This window comes from Poromitra crassiceps (assembly GCF_964638095.1).
Source record: "Poromitra crassiceps genome assembly, chromosome: 13".
Classification (NCBI taxonomy): Eukaryota; Metazoa; Chordata; class Actinopteri; order Beryciformes; family Melamphaidae; genus Poromitra; species Poromitra crassiceps.
In genome coordinates, this window is record NC_139644.1 from 48,635,836 (window position 1) to 48,658,782 (window position 22,947).

Genomic DNA, 22,947 nt, shown 5'->3' on the forward strand with positions numbered 1-22,947 from the left:
TAAATTATTGTTCGGCGCTACTACTCCTACATAGTTTTTATAGGTGCATGTAATCATTGCTATGACGCGGAGAGGAAGAAATTGTTCATTGTTCAAAAGCAAGCAGACACCCCAGATCTGTTTCGGTGTGTTTTGAGTATTTTTCACAGAATTTATCGCCAGCAATACAATAACACAGCTCCCCTTGGAAACTCGTATGTACTGTAGACCGTTATTGGCAGAGCAGCGCTAGGAGAATTCTTAGCAAAGCTTTCTTTTATATATAAATATATAAATCAGTGTGAGTATGTTTTATAGCTCCTCCGCTCTCTCCAGCATTCTCCCTTTTTTCCATGATGCAGCGCAGATGTCTGGGAGGTTGGAACCATTTGCAGAAAGGCTGGTGTCTCAGAGAACTCTGAGAGAACTCCAACTCTCTCTCTCCTTAAAGAAAGAACCATCTAGAATTGGAAATGGGTCAAACAAATGGGGAATGATCTTTTAAGCCCTTGTGGTTGATTAGCTCAAAAGCCTCCGCCTGGCAGTACATCTCTCATGTCATCTTTCAGGAATATATCCTTTTTAGAAGTTGAAATGAAAGGAAGAGCAGCCCATTGCCTCAGATTGGTCAAAAGGTACCGGTATATTATGGGTAAAATCCTTCTTTGACCAGAAATAGCTTACACTACAAACTGATCTCACTCAGCTGTTCACAATGAGTATTCCGTTCCTCGCTAGTTTGCCATGTAAGTGTTTCTTTCATATCTTAACCAAAAGTGTCAAGTTTAATATTCAAATTCAGCCGGCCTGAAGCCTTACATTGACCGTGATGCCTGGACAGCACACACATCTGCTAGGTGTTTGCTAAATGCTCTCGCTGTTGTTTTGAAGCCTGAACTGGAGGTAGCCTATGTGTGCTTGCCAGTGCTTGGTGTTAATATGATGAACAGAGAAAGGCATACGCTCATGGCTCATCCCAGTGTTAAACAGCTGCACAGGCTTGGCTAGCATGCAGTGACATTTGCTGTAGCAGGATATTGCATAATTCTTGCAAACACTGCAATAGAAGCTAGCAGGAGGCATCTTTTTACTCTACTGTGAGATTAAATATAACTCTAAACACACTCTTGGCCCACAGAGCCGGTTTACACAATGCTATGTGTGTGGTAGACAAAGAAGTTACAACAAAGACATTTCAAAAGAAAGAAAAACAGAATAGATTCCACATTGTTGGACCTTTTTCTTGTTTTACGCCTTTGTTGGTTAAGTTTTATCGTAATGGCTCATAACAGTGGGCCACTTTTCTTTTCTTTTATATGCGATTGTGTGCACCTTCAGTATACTAATGTCCCTCTAAGTCAGTGGTTCTCAACCTTTTTACACCAAGTACCACCTGAGAAATGAGTTGGCTCTCCAAGTACCACCATATGACCGACGTTAAAATACCGTAAATTCCGGACTATAAGCCGCGGCTTTTTTCCCGTTTTTTGGCCTTTTTTGCCCCCTGCGGCTTATATAACGGTGCGGCTTATCTATGGATTTTTCCAGCAAACGGCCACTCGGGAACCTCCAAAATCTATGGATGTTGGTATGAGGCAGAACGAGAGCAAGACAGACATTATGAGAGCGAGACCCTGATTGGATGATGTTGCAAAAAATGTGCCTCGCGACCTGATTGGAGCACTGTGCCACTACTCTCTCTCAGCCACTACGGTAAAACACCCTCCCTCCTCCCTCGCTCCGGGGGGAAAAAGGCAGCGATTGAGCCTGAAAGACAGTCTGAATGAAATTGAATGTAACATTCCCAATTCTATGTATTACATTCTAAAAAACGAACAGCAACATTTTGGAAGGCTAAGCCACACAACTAGCTCGTTGTAATCTAACATCATGCTTCAAAAGATGGTGAACTGGCTGTGTTACGACGATGGCGGCGATTGAGCCTGAAAGCCATGTCTGAGACAGTAGCGAGACAGGAACAACAACAGCAGCAGCAGCAAAGGATCATGCACAAACCCGAGACGAAAGGGACTGTCCGTCAGGGCGCGGACGACTGTGTCAGCAACTCCCTCCCGACTACCAGGAGAAAATTACAAACTTCGGCGAATTCACACAAAGAAAGATCAAGGAATATTCCATCGGACCGGAGCAGATCATAAATATGGATGAAGTGCCTTTGACGTTCGACCTGCCTCTCACTAGGACTGTTAACAAGAAAGGTGAATCGTCCATCACGTTGAGAACCACAGGTCACGAGAGAACGAATTTCACTTGTGTTCTTGGCTGCACAGCATCTGGAGTAAAGCTCCCGCCGATGGTGATTTTTAAGCATCTCACAATGTGTGATTTTGTCTGGGGATTAGTGACCTGACTTTTGTTTTGTTGAAATGTTAATAAATGGGAGCTTCCCCAAACAGCCATCTCTTTCCCGACAATCCCCTCTGTGCACGAAGCCTTACATATGGTAATTAAACATCAAAACACCCGCGGCTTATAGTCCGGTGCGGCTTATATAAGAAAAAAATAGTCACCTTTGAAGGTGCGGCTTATAGACCGGTGCGCCTTATAGTCCGGAATTTACGGTAGTTCCAGTTTTCAGCCAATTTTGCAACATGCCTGCTTTCTTGTCATCAATAGCTTCTTGCTTGTAACATTAGCAGCTAATTGTGTACGCGCATTCGCGCAACAGGTAGTAGTGTCCGTCAGAAACGTCAGAAACAAACGTTTACTTTGCTCCTAAATCTAAAAACAACCAAATAAATGTAGATGTTATTTTAAACCCCATTTAAATTCTCAAGCTTATTTTCATTCATAGCAGTATTTTTGATAGTATTACTGTACAATAGGGTGACCAGACGTCCCCGATTTTCGGGGACAGTCCCCGATTTCGATGCTCTGTCCCCGGCTGGAGCTGTCTCCGAAAATGTCCCCGATTTTGGCCACAAAGTCAAATAATAATACTGGCAAGAAACTCGATAACAGAGCATTTGCGGCACCACAAAAGCCTGTCGTTGTGCTGTGCACGTTGTGCAAAGTGCTGCCTGTGTGTGACAGAGTAGATCTGAACAGAGTAGATGTCCTCCCTCTGCCCGTGCCGTGGTTTTCCCAGGACCCAGCCGCCCGCAACTGAAGCCCCAGAGGTGGCGAACGAGAAGCGGCGTCTGCTTGCTGCTTTTGCTACCGTCATATGCCGGACCCCATTCAGCGGGTCAGTTGTTTTGAATAATTAAAAGTACAGTAAAACTACCTGGTTAAGTAAGTGCAGTAACTAACTCAAAACGTTTTTGCAGAGAAGTCAGTAACGTTTTAATGTACACCAAACTCCATTGAAAAAAATGTCAATTTTTAACATGATTGGCGATGGATCATTGTTATCTAGTCATTAGCCTAATGTTCCCTAAATTGGCCTTCAGCCATCAAAACTTTGATAACCCCTGGTTTAAATTAACACAATAGGTCATATTTATCTCTAGATTACAATTTTAATCATTAAAATTGCCTTTTAGTATTAACATGATTTTTTAAATTATTTTGTCAGCATTTAATATTAAATTTGCTAATATCGTCATGTGGCCATTGAATACTTGAAACTGGTGAGCGACACCCTAAAACTAATACTGAGGTAATAAATCAGTACAGTAAAGTTTTTGTTTTGTGTAAATTATCCACCAGTTGGTGAGGTTAAAGAGAGAAGTTGTCCCTCTCTATGTTCCTGCCACTCTACACAATACACCAGTATTTCCCATGAATTACCTAGGCCATCTAATTTGTGGTAAAATGTGCCAGATAACTAGTAACCATTGTAAACTGCTTTTTTCCAATTGTTTCAAAATCACAAAGTTCTTCATAGATCTAGCCTCTTACTTTTGCTCTCAAAGTGCACCAGATTGATGCATTTTACTGTAAAATGTACACAATTTTCTAAAAGCCGGGGGCCCCATAGCGGACCTGAAAATGTCCCAGATTTTAATTTGAGAAATCTGGTCACCTTACTGTACAACATGTTTTAAAGTTGGTTTTATTTCACATAAGAAACATTGAGATTCCAGGGATCCCTCTAAAGCTGCGTTCACACCGACCTATTAAAGTTTGTTGCTGGCGTCGAGTTTACATACAAAGTCAATGCAAACGAGCGATTGAGCGTATTGTAGCGTTCCAGGTAATCCAGGTATTACCTGTAATGTGATGTACAATAGAAGTGTCTAGAGTGCAGCTAGGAACTAATGTGTGTGGGTGTGTTCCTAGGGGAAACGGGGTATATAGAGCCAGCGGCCGTGGGCTGGATGTGAGTCTAGCTATGGAGCGAGCTGAGACCGGTTGCTATGTGTAGAGCTAGCGGTGTGAAGCTAGCTGCTAGGAGCTAAAGGAGCCTGTGAATAAAGAACCTGTACCAACTACAACTCTCCGTTACTTGGCGTATCACCGATACGTTACATTGGTGCAGAAGTGAAGCGGTAGCGCCTCTGATTCGGTCGAGAGGGGAGAGAGTGAGGAGGAACGGCGGAGGAAAAGTTGGAGATCAAAGGCTCGAGCGACCTAGCGGTAGCAAGCTAGCTGTGTGAGCTAGCTGCTACGAGCGCCACGTGTGATGGTGCGCTTAGAAGAATGCCTGTCGGCGAACGGGAGAAAAGAGGAGCTGACGACGGAGATCAGCTCGATGCTGGCGGGCATGGAAGCCCGTGTGTTGAAAGAAGTCAGACGGCTGGTGGAAGAGACTCCTGCCTGGGCAGTAGAGGTGATGCGGGCGCTGCAGGAAGTCATGCTGCGGGTGGATTTGATGAGCGCGGAGGTAATGCAGCGGGGAGAACGGCCGGAGGAACCACAAAATAGACTGTGTTGGATCTGTTGGGAACCGGGCCACGTGGCGAGGTGGTGCCGAGACGGTTCCGGGAGACGGACCGGGCATGCGGAGCAAAGGTACTGGGGACAGCAGGGAGCCTGCTGGGCATGCGGTGGATCGGGACACATAGCTAGAGAGTGTCGAGAAGCTGTCGGGGACTGGAAGACAGCGAGAGAGGAGAGACGTGCAGGCGGCGGACAGGTGAGGCTTTGTTGGACTTGCCAGTCGCCTGAACATTTAGCTAGAGACTGCACTAAGAGTGTGAACGCTGGAAGAGACACACAGCCGGGGGAGCAGCCAGAGGAGCAACAGGCAGAGGAGCAGCGGAGTAGCGGAGCAGTGAACAGCCCGAGGGAAGCGGGAGACATCACCTGCAATGCTGTGGCAGTCGGGGAAGCGACACTCGAGCCTGCGGGTGAGCCTGGGGGGTTACCGCCGGGGGAACCGGCCCAGCCTAACCGCTACACACCCCCCACGGTTGCACTGCAAAGAGCCGAGGTGGAGATCGACGCCGGTGGTGTTTGCCCTGCTGCCCTCAACACGCCGCCCCCTGGGGGAGCGGGACGGGAGGACGAGCGAGTGCAAGAGCTGGACGACGACATGGCCATCTGGAAGGTCGACTTGCGCGAGTGGAGACGCAGGCAGGCGGAGGACGCGGATATCGGTCCGGTGCTCGAGGGGGTAACGGCCGGATGCCGGCCCCCTGTGGAGGAGATTCGCTTGTGTTCCGGTGCCACGAGGGGACTGTGGAGCATGTTTCCGGACCTGTATCTGGATCAGGGGATTGTGAAGAGAAAGGGGCACGGACGCACGGGGTTCCAGTGGCTGGTGCCTAGTTGCCTGCGAGGATTGGCGCTACGGTGGGCACATAAGGGCCTTGGATCCAGTCATTATGGGCCCGAAGAGACACTCAGCAACATCGGTGGCATGTACTACTGGGTACAGATGAAGGGAGACGTAGAGGACTACTGCCTTAGCTGTGTCGACTGTAATGTGCTTCAGGTGGGACAGAAGCTTTGAAAGGGGGGATGGAAATGATGGTGGTTTAAATGAATGGGAAGAAAAAAAGAAAAGAAGGTAAATGATGGGGTTGAGTTAAATTGAAGATGAGTGTAAAGAAAAGAGGGAAAACGAAATAAGGTAAATGTGGGAGTTATTGGTGAATTGAAATGTGTGTAAAGAGAAAAGAGGGAATGTAAATGTTGGGGCTTGTGTTAAGTGAAAATGTTGGGGAAAAGGGTGCTAATGGGAAGTAACTAAATGATGGTGGGAGTGAATGCAAAATTAAGTGGTGTTAAAGAGAAGGGCTATTGGAAGGGGAATGTGAACGGAAATGTGGGTTGAATTAAAGGAATGGGAAAAGAGGGAAGAAATGAAAAGAAATGCAAATGGTGGTGGTGGAACGAAAATTAAGAAGTGTGCTAAAAAGATAAGAGCCTATTTGGGGAAATGCGAAAAATGTAGTGTTGGTGTGTTTTGGTACAGGGGGATATGTGTGGGTTGTGGGTGTCAATGTGGGCATTGACTAATGTTGGGTGAGGAGTATGTAGCGTTCCAGGTAATCCAGGTATTACCTGTAATGTGATGTACAATAGAAGTGTCTAGAGTGCAGCTAGGAACTAATGTGTGTGGGTGTGTTCCTAGGGGAAACGGGGTATATAGAGCCAGCGGCCGTGGGCCGGATGTGAGTCTAGCTATGGAGCGAGCTGAGACCGGTTGCTATGTGTAGAGCTAGCGGTGTGAAGCTAGCTGCTAGGAGCTAAAGGAGCCTGTGAATAAAGAACCTGTACCAACTACAACTCTCCGTTACTTGGCGTATCACCGATACGTTACAGTATATTCGCCTGGGAGAATAATCGCTGGGCGTCCGAGCGGCAGAGACAGAGCGACAGGGAGAAAATACGCTCGTCGCTCAAGATGAAATATTCCAACTCGAGCGAAAATATGCTGGCATCAGTCGCTCGCTGTTCAATGCTGATTGGCTGCCGTGTGAGAGCGAGTCAAGGATCACACTGGCTTGGAACAAACCGCTGGTTTATTGTGTGGCAACAAACCACATTGACAGGCTGACAGCTGACATGAAGTGAAGTCTGTACTACCGGTATGCAGCTCGCATTAGGAGCACGCTGATAGGCTTAGCTTGTAAACAATGATAGTGGCTCGTAGTGGACAAACAGCATGACATTGCGTAACGTTATATCCCCCACATGTCCGTCATTTCGTGTGCCTGTTGATGAGTGATTTAAACAGAGCGACAGAGCGATTCCAAAGGGTTGACTTGAGCGACAGAGCGAAAAATAAATATCTCGGTGTGAACGCCCCTTAAGTACCACCAGCAGGGGGGCGCAAGTACCACAGGTGGTACGAGTACCATAGGTTGAGAATGACTGCTCTAAGTGATTACCTGTACATGCAACTTTTATTTCACCTGCAGGAAATATTGATTCAACCCTATTCATGAAAGTCATCCAGACACAGTGAAACAATATTTTGTGTTCTGGGTTCACAGGTGTCCTTGTTGGCGGTAGAAGATGAAGAGGCATCGGCTGTTACCGCTGTGCGCTCTTCTGGGCGTCCTGTTTGCAGGAATGCTCCATAAACTTGATGCTCAGGAGGGTAAGTTACTCTCAGCTGCACACAGCAGTGTGAGCTGCACACCAGCAGTGTGAGCTGCACACAGCAGTGTGAGCTGCACACACACAGCAGTGTGAGCTGCACACCAGCAGTGTGAGCTGCACACACACAGCAGTGTGAGCTGCACACACACAGCAGTGTGAGCTGCACACACACAGCAGTGTGAGCTGCACACCTGCACACAGCAGTGTGAGCTGCACACAGCAGTGTGAGCTGCACACACACAGCAGTGTGAGCTGCACACAGCAGTGTGAGCTGCACACACACAGCAGTGTGAGCTGCACACACACCAGCAGTGTGAGCTGCACACACACAGCAGTGTGAGCTGCACACACACAGCAGTGTGAGCTGCACAGTTTGCAGCAATGCTCACTGGGATTAGCTGGCAGTTAAGATCTGTTGATCTCATTGCTACCATAAAGTCTATACGTACTTATGATATTTTTACCATCAAAACATGATCAATGGAAATGTAATGAATTTCTACCTTTGATGAGCATTGTTGCTAAACTGGCATTTTTTTTTATTCATGATTCAACATATTTTAATGATGGTTTCAAGGTGTGTGTCTCTGTATCTGACTTCAAAGAGTTTAGTTCATCAAAGATGAACTAGAGGTGTCAGGAGGCCTACGAGTACCAAGTGCAGTGGGATGGTTTGAATCTTTGGCTTTATTTTTGACAAACAAAGCAGACTGATAATGTCAGACATAATTACCCCCAGATTATAGTTGGATTTTGCATCATTGTTAGCATTTGGCACCAAAACAATGCTATGGCTTTATTCATCCCACTGGGTTTCACATCTGTTCTCAAAACACCAAGCTTTCTCTTTTGAAGATTGTGCACATGGGCTGGCCGCTGATGTGTAGCTTCTAGTCGATTTGTCCAAGATCATTGGAGCGACGAACTTTGAGAAAATCAGACAATTTATTTCCAGCATGTTTAAAGAACTGCACCGTGGCAGAGGGGACAGGTTTACGTTTTCCCTTGTGCGGTACACTAGCAAACCCTACACCGAGTTCCACCTCAACGCCTACCCGACAACACAGGGAGTCCTGAGACACATCGAGACTATGAGATACCTTCGGGGGCCCTGGACCACTTGTTTTGTTAGCACACGACCAGAGCTTCTGGCAGTCGCGCTCGTCAATCGGTGGCCCAGGTAGTGGACGGGTGCTCCCAGGATGACGTGGCTAAGCCAGCTCAGGTGCTGCCACTGGCTTGCGTGGCTAAGCCAGCTCAGGTGCTGCCACTGGCTGGCGTGGCTAAGCCAGCTCAGGTGCTGCCACTGGCTGGCGTGGCTAAGCCAGCTCAGGTGCTGCCACTGGCTGGCGTGGCTAAGCCAGCTCAGGTGCTGCCACTGGCTGGCGTGGCTAAGCCGGCTCAGGTGCTGCCACTGCCTGGCGTGGCTGAGCCAGCTCAGGTGCTGCCACTGGCTGGCGTGGCTGAGCCAGCTCAGGTGCTGCCACTGGCTGGACGTGTTTGCGGTGGGCGTTAAGAACGCAGTGGAGCTCAGGAAGATGGCTAGCCAGCCCCATCACGCTCATGTGTTCAATGTATCCTTGCGGAACATAATCCGAGGTTTAGCGGTGGAGATTTGCACCGCAGCGACCCAGGCAGGGGCTGCCCCTGTAGTAGTGAATGCCCCTGTGGCTGGAGCAGGGACAGGTAACAAACAAGCGTAAATGTTTAAGCCACGGCTGCTCCCACCACTCACATCCCCCTACTCACCCCTCGAATCTCGACCTTCTACCACCTTCCTATCCCTAGCTACTGTCCCTTTCTCCTCCCTCCCATATCCCCCTAGCCACCCCTTGAATCCTGACTCTCTACCACCTTCCTACGCCTAGCCACAGCCCCTTTTCTCTACCGCCCCAGTCCTTGCAACATCCCCCTAGCCACTCCCCCTGCCCAGGGCTGGACTGGGACCAAAAAAGCTACCTGCCATGTGTCAGACAGGCCCACAATTTCGAATCGGCCCAATTTTTCGGCTCGCGCTCGCTTCGCTCGCGCTCACATGGGTTGGGGATTTACTTATAAAGCCACATGTTATGACCCGGTCTAGGGGTTTTAGGCGTAATGATGTTGCAGCATTGAATAAACGTGCCCAGTGAGAACTCAACGTTTACTTATTAAATAGACATAAGTACAGTACTAAACATAACAACACTGATTTTTTTTTAACGCAAATACAAGTGTATTGATTGTTGTCATGTTGGCGTCCCTCCCTACCACTAGGAATCAGTATTGTTATAGGTGAAACTATAAAACTAAACTAAAACTTAGATACTCAAAACCAAAAAATATAGAGTAGATTACTTTGGACATAATATAGCCACACAAACATTTCCCATATGTCTGATGTATCTTTCCCCATAGTCTGTTACAACTCAACTCATTCCATGCCTGTGTTTGATGGAGCAAGCAAGCAAGTCATTGGAAATTAAATATTGTTTATAAGTTACTCTAATAAGCACAGTTTAGATATTAATCTAAACGTTATAAAAACGTGAAAATCATAACGTCGTTGTTGCCGTTTAACCCACCTGGCTACCACCATGAATAATGTTACGTTAGCTAGCTCACTCATCGATTACCTAGCAGTGTGCACCAATCCTAAAAGTTGTCATTTTGTTGAAATTAAGGAGTGCTTGGTCGATCATATGTACGCCGAATTTACCAGCAGGCTCTACGAATTTGTGAAGGCCTTTAGGTAGTTTTCTACAAGGTAGGTGCGATTGCCGATATCAAGGAAGGCAGTGTGTTAAATTGCCACATTTTCTAATAGAGTTTGGCGTGTACCGCCAGCCCAGAATCCTATCGCTTGGTCAAATTCAAATAGCTGCCACACTTACCTCAAACGAGTGAGACGCAGACGATGACGCCGATGTGAAGTCAGTGATTTTAATCCGTTTAGGTGGACGGTGGTGCCATGATGCAGCGCTACTTTTCAAACACTGTGTTTGAAGTGAGTGACAGACGGTTGCTATGGGCTGGCCCAATTGTACGTGGACCAACGTTGATTGGTTAGAGGGCCACTCCAGAGACCAGAATCATTCATTATTGACGCCTGAATGGGCCGCTACCGGCCCAATCAAATACATAATACATACTTTCTCACCAACCTGACCGGCCCACTAGCGAGCGGCCCACCGGCCATCGCACCGGTAGACATTGCAGTATGTCTACCGGTTAATGTTGTGGCTGGCTTAGCCACGCCAGCCAGTGGCAGCACCTGAGCTGGCTTAGCCACGCCAGCCAGTGGCAGCACCTGAGCTGGCTTAGCCACGCCAGCCAGTGGCAGCACCTGAGCTGGACGTGGCAGTCCAGCCGTGCCCCTGCCAACCCCTCGAATCCTGATTCTCTATCTATGCTATGCCTTTCCTATCACAAGCTATGACCCCTCTTCCCTAGCCTCGCCCCCTTTACAAAACTCACTAAACTGAGTGAGTGTCCTGACTTTGCCATCTTCTGACCCCAGCGGGGCCTGCTGGCCCAGCGCTGTGGGAAAAAGAGGCCAGTGCCACTGCCATACTAATGAGCCCACCTGCCCAGGAAGAAGCTGCTGTGTATATATGACCATGACTGGAATCCAGTAGGATATTTCAACCACAATAACCTTTCACCATCCACCAGCAACATTAACATCCCTTGTTTTTTTTCTTACCACATTTAATATCCCCATAACACTTGTAAAATCACAATACATTTTGCATGTGATTGACTTCTCCTACTGCATCTTACTGTAGATGCAGGTGTTTTGTTTGTAATGAGGGCTGCAGCAGATTGGCTATGTAAATTCAGATCAGATAAAGAGATGCTTGAGCATGGATTAAGAACAAGCTATCTAGGCGATCGGGAGAAATGTCCCAAATGGATTACTGTTTTGGCATACAGTAATAATCCCATATAGCCACCACTTTTTATGACATATCACATGATAATAGTAGTTAATAGTTGTTGTGTCTGTGTCACACACAAACATACACGCACGCATGCATGCACACACACACGCGCACACACACACACACACACACACACACACACACACACACACACACACACACACACACACAACACAGAATACTGATATATGAACAGAAATTTCTAGAACATTCTAGCAATGTTGGCTTATCCTTCAAAACAGAATGTCTCAAAATAAGTCAGTGAGCTTTTAACAATCGCTAACCACCCACCACTGCTTGTGTGTCTTGTGTTTGTATGTTTGTGTTTGTCTCACTGTGTCTAAAACTGTGTAAAATATGTTGCAATATTCTACATTTGAAACAGTGATGAACCTGCCTGGATCCATCCTTGACCTGGAGTGTTTTAAGAAATCTTTCCACATCTAAATGCTAAGTATTAGTGCAAGGTGAATAGCAAGATAGTAATGAATGGATAGGGGGGGGGGGGGGGGGTGCAAGTGTGTACAAATCCAAATGATTTTGAAAGATGAAAAATATTGAGCTGGATTTGATGGGATCAAACATGGCAGATGTATGTCAGAACTCTTCAGCAGCAAGGATGGACCACGGGGTCATGACTGGTCACTTTATCTGAGGTCTGTAACATGAGTCTGCATGGGGTGGCTGAACTCAATGGAGATGGTGCCAGGGACATATCCCACACATTTTAGGATGTTCAAGCTTTGTACATAGCCAGCTTATCAGCAATACTAGCTAATTTACATCAGTGGTTAATGTTCATATCAACTACTATACTGTATTTGATCAGTCATCTTCACACTACCTATATTCATACTGTAACTATTCTATGATGGGTCAAAACATTTTCACATTAGAGCTCACTATTGTATTTTGATCTCCTAAACATTTGAACCCACCCCTCTTCAGGGAAATACACATAACCTACAGATTAAATCACTTTAGAATATCTCCTTGATTCAGCCTACATGCAGTATAATGTCTTTTGCAATGTTTTGATGACAGATTGTGTTCACTGTGAATGTTACTTGCCACATGCAATGATGTGCTAGCACGTCTTTTTTGTCTCTGTCTCACTGTGTTTACGCTTTCACTTGCATTTTGTTTTTTCTCTCTCTCTCTCTCTCCCCTTAAAGTTGACGCAGCTGACGTAGTACTCTTAATTGATGGATCAAAGAACGTTGGAGCAGCAAACTTCCCCCGTGTGCGTGATTTGGCTTTGAAAATCATTGAGGGCCTCGATGTGGGCAGGGACACTATTCGGGTGGCCTTGGCTCTATACGGCGCTGACCCAGAGGTTCAGTTCTATCTAAATAGCTATGACAGCAAAGCTGCAGTCCTGGAAGCTGTGAAGCGTGTCACCATCACTGGGGATGATGAATCTAACCTGGGGGCCGCCTTGGAGGAAGTGGCCGAGAGTCTTTTGAGCCAGACAGCCGGGGGCAGGGCGGAGGAGGGTGTGCCCCAGGCTGTGGTGGTAATCAGTGCCGGCCCCTCCACTGACGATACTGGTGCGGGTGACAGGGCTCTTAAGAAGGCCAATGTTCTCACGTTTGGCGTGGCGATTGGCGGTACTGCAACAGCACATCTGGAAGCAGTTGCTACAGATAAAAGCTTCGTTCTGTCGGCCCCTGATTTCAGAGCAGCGGCAAGCATGGGTGACCAGCTGCTCCCATACATTTACGGGGTGTCCCAGCGCACCATTGTTGTTCAGAATGAGTTCACAGAAGGTATGTAACTTCTCTGTAAATGTTGGTGGGGCATGGTTGTGGAAGGGGTCATAATGAAATCGAATGCCTTGCAAGAGTGATCATAAACAATGTTGTATTCTGCAAGGTACTGTAACTGTGAAGTGTTCACGATTAACATGAAATTCCTTTGTCCCCACTGCAAATAAGGCGTTTTAATAATGGTATTCAGTTAAATGATGTGGTTCTATCACTCAATAAAAATCAGTAACACTAATTCTTGTTCATGGCCTAACAAGAATTGGGAACGTGGGAGGTGAGCTTTGACTTTAAAATGATCACTTCTTTGATCTACCAAATTCCACTAGTTCCTTGTAGAGTTGATAGTGAAAATTCCATTCAAAGGGAGAGAGGGAAAATGGGCTGAGAGTGTAAAGATCTCTCACTAAGCAATAGAAATTCAGAAGAGGCTTTGTGTTCTTGGAACCTAACTGATTTAGTATTATGTATTATCATTTCAACGCTGGTGGGAGACTGAAAATTAATTTCAGTCAATCAAAATGGTCAAAACTTGGTAAAATAATTTGGATTGTTGACAGTGAAAATTATGTAATTTGGAATTATTTAATTTCAGCATCATCCATAACAAATGTAAATGATTAGATTCTTGATTCTTGATTATTAACTATTTCATTGACATATGACCCTTTTTTCCCATCTTGGTAAATTTTTGGCGAGTTATATATTTCAGCATGGGGCCTTCATCAGGGTTTGTAAAACAGTTAGCCTAAAACCTTATATAGACACTATACGCACTAATATCAACCAGAGACAATGGAAGTGAGTGTGTGTGTTTGTGTGTGTGTTTGTTTGTTTGTTTGTTGGTGCCAGGGGGGTGTTTACAACACATTACATTATACTATAGTTACCGCTTTCAATGGTAAATCCTCATTAATAACCTGTGGAAATGGCACTTTACATTGCAGCTCGGTAACATCATGGTAATCTATTATTAAATGGAGCAAGTGGGCAATGTTCTCTGTTTCAATTTTTGTCCTGGAAGTGATGTCATCAGTGATGTCATAGGCATTGTGACATCATCACTGATGTCATAAGAGGCATTGTGACATCATCAGTAATGTCAGGCATTGTGACATCAGTGATGTCATAAGAGGCATTGTGACATCAGTGATGTAATACATCATCTTATGACATCATCAGTGATGCCATAAGATTTAGAGCAAGTGGGCAATGACTGATGATGTCATAGGCACTGATGATGTCATAGGCATTGTGAAAATCAGTGATGTCACTCGAGCAATTGTGGTTTTTGGTTACACTCGGGCAAATGTGACATCACTGATGATGTCATAGACATTGTTACATCATTGTGATGTCATCAGTGAGTGATGTCATCATGATGCAAAGTTGAGCAATTGTGCACTGCGCATGCCAATAGGGCAGGCGAGGCCGTGCAGCAGCCGAGCTGCGGGCGAGTCCATGCAGCGGACGAGCTAGCGTGCTGAATCGAGTAACAAAGAAGTGATAATTTCATAATACCATGTAATTACCAAAGTAATAACCAGGTAATAGCTTGGTAATAACACTGGCAGGTCGCTATCAAGGGCGGGAGATTGCTAGCTGGGAAGTGTTTCCTAGATGTTTGGTTTACCATGGGACTACATTTGGCCATTATTAGTGGCCGGGCCAGCGAAGCGCCAGGCCACTTCTTGTATTTGCCTTTATTATTATTAGTGGCCGGGCCAGCGAAGCGCCAGGCCACTTCTTGTATTTGCCTGTATTATTATTATTCTTCATCCTCCTGGTTAAACCCTACTCCTCCCACATTTTTTCTTCAAACGACACCAAACTTCAGTATCTGCATCGTTAGACTGTTCTACACAAAAGTATCAAACCAGATTTTCGATCGGTCAAAAATTGAGCGCACAGTGCATCAAAACGTTGAATTCTGGCCCCGTGTATAGCCTAATTACCTTAATTACCTTTGGCAATTAGGTTGTATTTGTGATGTCATCAGTCAGTCAAGCAATTGTGATGCCATCACTAATGTCACTCGAGCAATTGTGATGTCATAATATTTTTTTTCCCCATTGACTCGCATGGGGTTTCGAAAAATCTTGTTACATTTGGCAATTAGGTTGTATTTGTGATGTCATCAGTCAGTCAAGCAATTGTGATGCCATCACTAATGTCACTCGAGCAATTGTGATGTCATAATATTTTTTTTCCCCATTGACTTGCATGGGGTTTCGAAAAATCTTGTTACATTTGGCAATTAGGTTGTATTTGTGATGTCATCAGTCAGTCAAGCAATTGTGATGCCATCACTGATGTCACTCGAGCAATTGTGATGTCATAATATTTTTTTCCCCATTGACTTGCATGGGGTTTCGAAAAATTTTGCAGTAAATTAGCTGTAATTCAGAAACCATAACAGCTACAGCTACGAAACTTCGTAGGGAGGTGCACAGAGGGGCCTTATACTATACACGAAAGAAATACACAAATTGAGCAGATGGTGGCGTTATAATAGCCCTCTTTACAGCCTGCGCTCGGCCCCTAAGGAGGATCTGCAGTCCTCTTCGGCCGAGCTCGTGTTGGGCCAGCCACTAAGAGTCCCTGGGGAGCTATTGTGATGTCATGTCATAAGTGACATCACATGTGGTGTGATGTCACTCCTTTGCATCGACTTCCACAGTACGGCAATTGGGTTGTATTTATGATGTCATCAGTCAGTCAAGCAATTGTGAAACCATCACTGATGTCACTCGAGCTATTGTGATGTCATGTCATAAGTGATGTCACAAATCCTTTCTGGTTGACACTATATAAGTGGGAACAGTATATCTTTCCATGTAAGGTCCCAGTTGAGATGCCTCGCAACAAAAAACGCCATCAGATGATCAAGAAGCTCCATGCTGCAAGGAAATCAGAAAAAGCTGGTGCTAACACTGCAATTGTTGAACAAATCCATATCAACAATTCCCCAGATCGATCAAGACATAATGTTGGTGAAATCCCTGCAACATTATGTCCCATGGATAGGACTTCTGTACAAGGTTCTTGTCACCTGGCTGATGAAAGATTTGGAATACGCCATCAGATGATCAAGAAGCTCCATGCTGTAAGGAAATCAGAAAAAGCTGGTGCTAACACTGCAATTGTTGAACAAATCCATATCAACAATTCCCCAGATCGATCAAGACATAATGTTGGTGAAATCCCTGCAACATTATGTCCCATGGATAGGACTTCTGTACAAGGTTCTTGTCAACAGGCTGATGAAAGATTTGGAATACGCCATCAGATGATCAAGAAGCTCCATGCTGCAAGGAAATCAGAAAAAGCTGGTGCTAACACTGCAATTGTTGAACAAATCCATATCAACAATTCCCCAGATCGATCAAGACATAATGTTGGTGAAATCCCTGCAACATTATGTCCCATGGATAGGACTTCTGTACAAGGTTCTTGTCACCAGGCTGATGAAAGATTTGGAATATATGCTGGTATTCAATGTGTTGCCAACAGTTTCAATGCAATTGTGAAGAATAGCATGAAAAGCATATTCACATGGAACACTGATGACATTGACCTTATTTTAGAAAATGGAAATCAGCTCTACTTGAATATGCGTGAACAAGGCAACATACATCAGACAGAGGGATACATGCTTCCAAATGAACTACCTGGACTCTATAAGCTGGAGCATAACACATTTTCATGCAATGTGTTTAATGGCATAACTGGACAAATTGGTGTATCGCATTATTCTAATGAAAATGAATTTGTAAAACCTTTGCGTGAGGCATTACAGTCAATCTTCAAAGATTACATTGCGTGTTTTGTTACAATGAGGAGTAACACATTTGCAGTCATTAATAGAGGTAATTCCTTTGCTACATTTGATTCTCATGCACGCAACCAGAGTGGTCTAACAGATCCTAACGGGAAAGCTGTTGTTGTGTATCACGGAGACATTGGTAATGTTCTTACACATATTCAAGCTCTTGCACGATCACTTGGGATACTAGAGGACGAACAATTTGAGGTTATTGGAGTGGACTATAGCTAAAATAGTCCACTCCACAAAAGTATCAAACAGATTTTTGATAGATCAAAAATTTAGCCCACAGTGCATCAAAATGTTTTACTGTAAATTGTACTTTAAACATTTAATGCAAATTCTTGCTAAATAAAGCTTGAATCTCCATGAAAAAAATTGACAATATTTTGCTGTCAGAGTAGTTGAAGTGTGCAAAGTCTAAGAATTGTATGTCAAAAACTGAATTTTTGACAGTATTTTGAATGTATAGCCGTCTAAAGTTTCAAATTTTGAAAATTCATAACAAATCAGGCATATGGGCTACGGCTTTGGCACTTTCACCGAAATGTGCGCCCAAATGAGGAGAAACTTTTGTACGCTGCAACCTATGGCCAATTATGAAGTCTAAAGACCGCAAAACTGCAAAAACTGCAAAACTAAATTAAACCCTACTCCTCCCACATTTTTTCTTCAAACGACACCAAACTCCAGCATCTGCATCGATAGACTGTCCTCCACAAAAGTATCAAACAGATTTTTGATAGATCAAAAATTTAGCCCACAGTGCATCAAAATGTTTTACTGTAAATTGTACTTTAAACAGTTAATGCAAATTCTTGCTAAATAAAGCTTGAATCTCCATGAAAAAAATTGACAATATTTTGCTGTCAGAGTAGTTGAAGTGTGCAAAGTCTAAGAATTGTATGTCAAAAACTGAATTTTTGACAGTATTTTGAATGTATAGCCTAAAGAGCATCGTAATTGCCCTAATTACCTAATGATGTGATGTCACTTGAGCAATGATGTCATCAGTGATGATGTCATCAATGATGTCATCCTTCCTGGCTGAGTAGGACTGGGTGGGTGATGCGTTCAACTGCTGTGTACTTAACCTGCTGCCTTCTGCCCCAGCCCTGTCATGAACGGCAGTGTTCTAATCTAAGCAGATTGGATTGCATGCAGCAGATGACAGAAAACTCATCCATAAGAGACTTGACTTGGACTTGTGACTAAAGACTTGAGACGCGATTTGGACTATAGCTAAAAGACTTGAGACCTGCCCGGCCACGACCCATTGCTGCGCAGCAGCTATAATTACTATTTGTTTCTGGCCCTGTTATCCTGGCCCTCTTAGCCTATTGTGTACATTTCAGTCTCATTATCCAGATATACCCATTGTTAATACCAAGCTATTACCTGCTTGTTACTTTGGTAATTACATGGTATTACCTAGCTGTAATGTAGAGTGCTACCTACAGTAAATATGGCACATTATGTAAATATGGCACATTATTTCTAATGTGTAAATTTGAACACCTAATAATAAATTAAGCACTCATTGACACATAACCAATATTACATAATGATGACAAATCAATTATTATAGGATATCCTGATGTCTCTTTTACTTTTTAGTACCAATGGAGGTCACATTATATCATTGCTTTAAATCACTATAGCTCTTATTCTCACACAATCTTTTTTTTTTTCTCTCTTACAGCCTTGGCAGTTGGAAGAAGAGACATCATTTTCCTCCTTGACAGTACAATGGGAGCCACGATGCTCAACTCGATGCGTGAGTTCATCAAGCGGTTTGTTGACACCATGCCAATCGGTCCGGACCAAGTGCAAGTGGGTGTGGCTCAGTTCAGCAATGCTGCTCGCCTGGAGATGGACCTGAACTCCTATGGATCCAGGGAGGACCTAACTGCTGCTTTGGGAAGACTCAAACCAAGACCTGGACAAACGGTGAACATCGGGGCTGCCTTGGACTTTGTACGGACCAACATGCTACGAGCTGATAAGGGCAGTCGTATTCAACAGGGGATACCCCAACTTTTACTGCTGATCACCAGTAAAAAGTCCAGTGACAGTGTGGACCAGCCTGCCGAGGCCCTGCAGCGTATGGGGGTGCTGACACTGGCTGCAGGCTCCAAGTCTGCTGATGAGCAGGAGCTGAAGAGGATTGCCTTTGATGAAAGCTTAGCCTTCATGCTGAAGGACTTACGAATGATGCTTCGCAACCCCAAGATAATTGTCTCTCCACTCTCCACTCTTACGGGAGTGGTGGTGACAGAAGGACCCACCGAATCTGGTAATGCTTCAACATCTTACTAAGTGCGTGAACATACAATTCAAGCCAAGGCATTCCATACACAAGGCAAATTCAATGTGCTTCACATCAAACACAAACAATACATAATTTGTCTAGTAAAATTACTTAAAAAAAAGATAAAAAACTAAATCCATACCTATGATTTATGGCATTCCAGCACAGGAACACTCTTGGAACCTAGTATAGAGTCTATCAGTCTGGCTACTACTGTAAATAGACTCTGGGACAGAAGGCCGATATTCCGTGGTTTCTGGTGTAGAGCGAAATACTTCCGCTTCTGTGCACTGTGGTCATTATTTACAGTCTGATTGCCGTGAGAATGGAGTTGGAGTTGATGGATTGATACATTTTGTTGGTCTTCTAGGTCCAGACGATATGTCTCTATAAACACATAACTGCGCAGGGCCCTATTCTCCCACAGGCCTTCGGCGCTAAAACGGGCCTTAAACGCAAAAAAACGTGCCTTGCGCCTGTTTCGGGAAGATATCAATATGGCTTTACGCTGCCAAATGCGCTTTAGGCCGAATGGGCGTGGCGCAGTCCCAGAATGGGCGAGACTAGGCGTGTCGGCGCTAAATACCGGCCTACTGATATCTTCCGACCTGGCGTAAATTTAGCGCTTTGCGCTTTTGAAAACCAGGCCTATTCAGTGCGCCCGTTGCGAGGAGCGCTCTTCTGCCTCTCCCCTGTCACCCTTCTCTGTCTCTCTCTGAAACTAGGCCTATTCAGTGCGCCAGTTGCGAGGAGCGCTCTTCTGCCTCTTCTCTGTCACCCTTCTCTCTCTCTCTCTGACTCCCTCGCTTAGACAGACACAACACACTTCCCATAGGAAAAAGAAGTTGTAAGTTCCCAGCATACATTGTGCTTCTCCATTTCGCTACTAAATAGCAACCAAATGAGCCGAAATAGATATAAAAGGTAGTTCTAAATTAATGTGTAATGGTAACACAGCCTGCAATTGTAGAACATTTCAATATTGGACCAAATAAAACATCGAAATGAAAACACCACCCTATGTGAAACATATATGTCCTCCTGGGCCTATATATACCCCTTGTCGATTTAACGTGATTTAGATAAGTGACAGCGGAACGCGCTTCTACTGGCATCTGCTATAGCTATACTGTGATGTCCGCTCCAATAACTTGGCCCTATTTCACATTTAGTTTTACAATAAAAACACATTTATGCAATGACTTGACATAATGTAGGGTATATTTATGTGCATCATCCTTCCTGCAGCAGGCGAGAGAAAATGATATCTTTCTGGACAAACTTTCACCAATCTAATAGGCTATATTTTTCTAGCTGATGCATTTAGAACATTCTTTTCACTTTGATCTTGCTATAGTGTAGGGTATTTACATGCTTGCAGTATTTAAACTGCAGTTAGATTGGTTTGAGAAGCATAATAATATGGAATAATAGCCTATATATGGAGACAGACAGACTGGATGAAGGGAGGGGGGGGGGGGGGGCAGAGCGCTTGGCTTTGTCTGGTTTTACCGGATTTGTCCAGGAATTGGAGCTTAAAAGGCAAGCGTGTGACTCTTTACTGCAATTCTCCAATGAGCGGACTATGCATAATTTTACGCTTAAAAGGCGTGGTTGTAACGCTTTAGGCTGCGTGGAGCGCCAACACGAAGATATCAAGTGCGCTGGTCCACGGCCACTGATTTGCGCTGCGCCAGGCGCTCGGCCTAGAAACTACGCCGATGCAACGATAGGGGCCATAATAGTGTATGAGACGTTAGGTCCAGACGACATGACATAAACACATAACTGCATAGTGTATGAGACGTTAGGTCCAGACGACATGACATAAACACATAACTGCATAGTGTATGAGACGTTAGGTCCAGACGACATGACATAAACACATAACTGCATAGTGTATGAGACGTTTGGTCCAGACTTCATGTCTCTATAAACAGATAACTGCATAGTGTATGAGACGTTTGGTCCAGACTTCATGTCTCTATAAACAGATAACTGCATAGTGTATGAGACGTTTGGTCCAGACGTCATGTCTCTATAAACACAACTGCATAGTGTATGAGACGTTTGGTCCAGACGTCATGTCTCTATAAACACAACTGCATAGTGTATGAAACGTTTGGGCCAGACGTCATGTCTCTATAAACACATAACTGCATAGTGTATGAGACGTTTGGTCCAGACGTCATGTCTCTATAAACACATAACTGCATAGTGTATGAGATGTTTGGGCCAGACGTCATGTCTCTATAAACACAACTGCATAGTGTATGAGACGTTTGGTCCAGACGTCATGTCTCTATAAACACATAACTGCATAGTGTATGAGACGTTTGGTCCAGACGTCATGTCTCTATAAACACATAACTGCATAGTGTATGAGACGTTGGAATGTAAACAACCATGGAAGCGGAAGTCTTGGTGCAGACGTCCGCTGTACATCGGAAACCCATAAATATCATCCCGTCTGTCCCAGAGTCTTCTTAGTCGTCGGCCTGATAGGCTCTGGGTGTCCACATTGGCACTGGAATAACCCTCTATGCCTATACGACTAAAATAATCTTTTATTGTACACAGTTCACACAAATTAATCACGTCCATCCCAGTGAGAAAGAACTATATCCATTTTTTTCTTCTTCAAAAAAGGCTCTTTATTGTATTACATGTTATTACAGGGACTAATTAATTGTTATTTTGTCCTTTGTGCTTTTCTTCAGTGACGGAGACAACTACAGTGCATAGACAAAGAATTGTCAGAGACATTGTATTCCTTGTGGATGGCTCCAGTTACGTCGGCAGCGGTAACCTCCCCTACGTACGAGAGTTCATGAACAACGTGGTGAACCAGCTGGATGTGCAACCAGACAGGGTCCAGATTGGCCTCATGCAGTTTGCTGAGCGCCCAAGAATTGAGTTTTATCTGAACACCCACGGCAACAGGCAAGCTGTTCTGGACGGCATCGCTCAACTCCGGCTGACTGGAGGCTCCGTTTTGAACACAGGAGCTGCCATGGATTATGCCCTAGCCAACATGTTCCAGCCGGCAGCTGGGTCGCGGAGGAGACAGGGTGTCGAGCAGGTGTTGGTTCTGGTCACAGGTGGTCCAGCCCAGGACGAGGTTAAAATGATAGCCGACAAAGTTGCTCTGGCTGGTGTTTTGACCTTCACAGTCAGTTCTGGACAGGCAGATGAAGGATTACTGAGCACAGTTGCATTTGTTCCAAACTTGGCTTACCATGAAGCAAGATTCTCTAACCTGCCAAATGTTGTTGAACAAATCATGACCCCATTGATAACAGTGGTTGGCGATACAGATGTGACATCAGAAACGGGTGAGTTTAATATGTTTATGTTTTGATGAAGTAATGAATGTCTTAATTTTAATCTCATTTAACCTCATTTATCAAGCCGACGTATGGCGGAAAACTGCGCGTACGATCTACCCCCGCAGCGCTCGGCATCTATTAATCTCCACGTGAGCGCAGACCATGATGAAATCTCACTGCAGCTCTCACCTCGTGTGCGCAGTTAATAGAGCGAGCGTGGACGTGCGGTGCAGTGTTTCTCTTGCATCTGTTCCATACACATAAGCAACTCAAAGTGCTTCGCATAAAATAGGCTTTGAGAAGAAGAGAAACAAAGGTAAAATATATAAAAAAGAGAAGTAAGATAATCAATTAA

At 44.8% G+C, this 22,947-nt stretch overlaps 1 protein-coding gene across 1 annotated transcript in view; it reads left to right on the forward strand.

The window, feature by feature from the left end:
• Nucleotides 1–7,350: 7,350 nt before the first annotated feature.
• LOC310788614 (collagen alpha-3(VI) chain-like) overlaps nt 7,351–22,947 on the forward strand; it is a gene marked incomplete at both ends in the record, with an annotated part of 75,476 nt that continues 59,879 nt past the window's right edge. Inside the window, 4 exon segments of the mRNA XM_083650142.1 lie at nt 7,351–7,435; nt 12,536–13,129; nt 18,655–19,248; nt 21,984–22,598. Of these exon segments, the coding sequence (XP_083506268.1) occupies nt 7,351–7,435; nt 12,536–13,129; nt 18,655–19,248; nt 21,984–22,598 (1,888 nt within the window).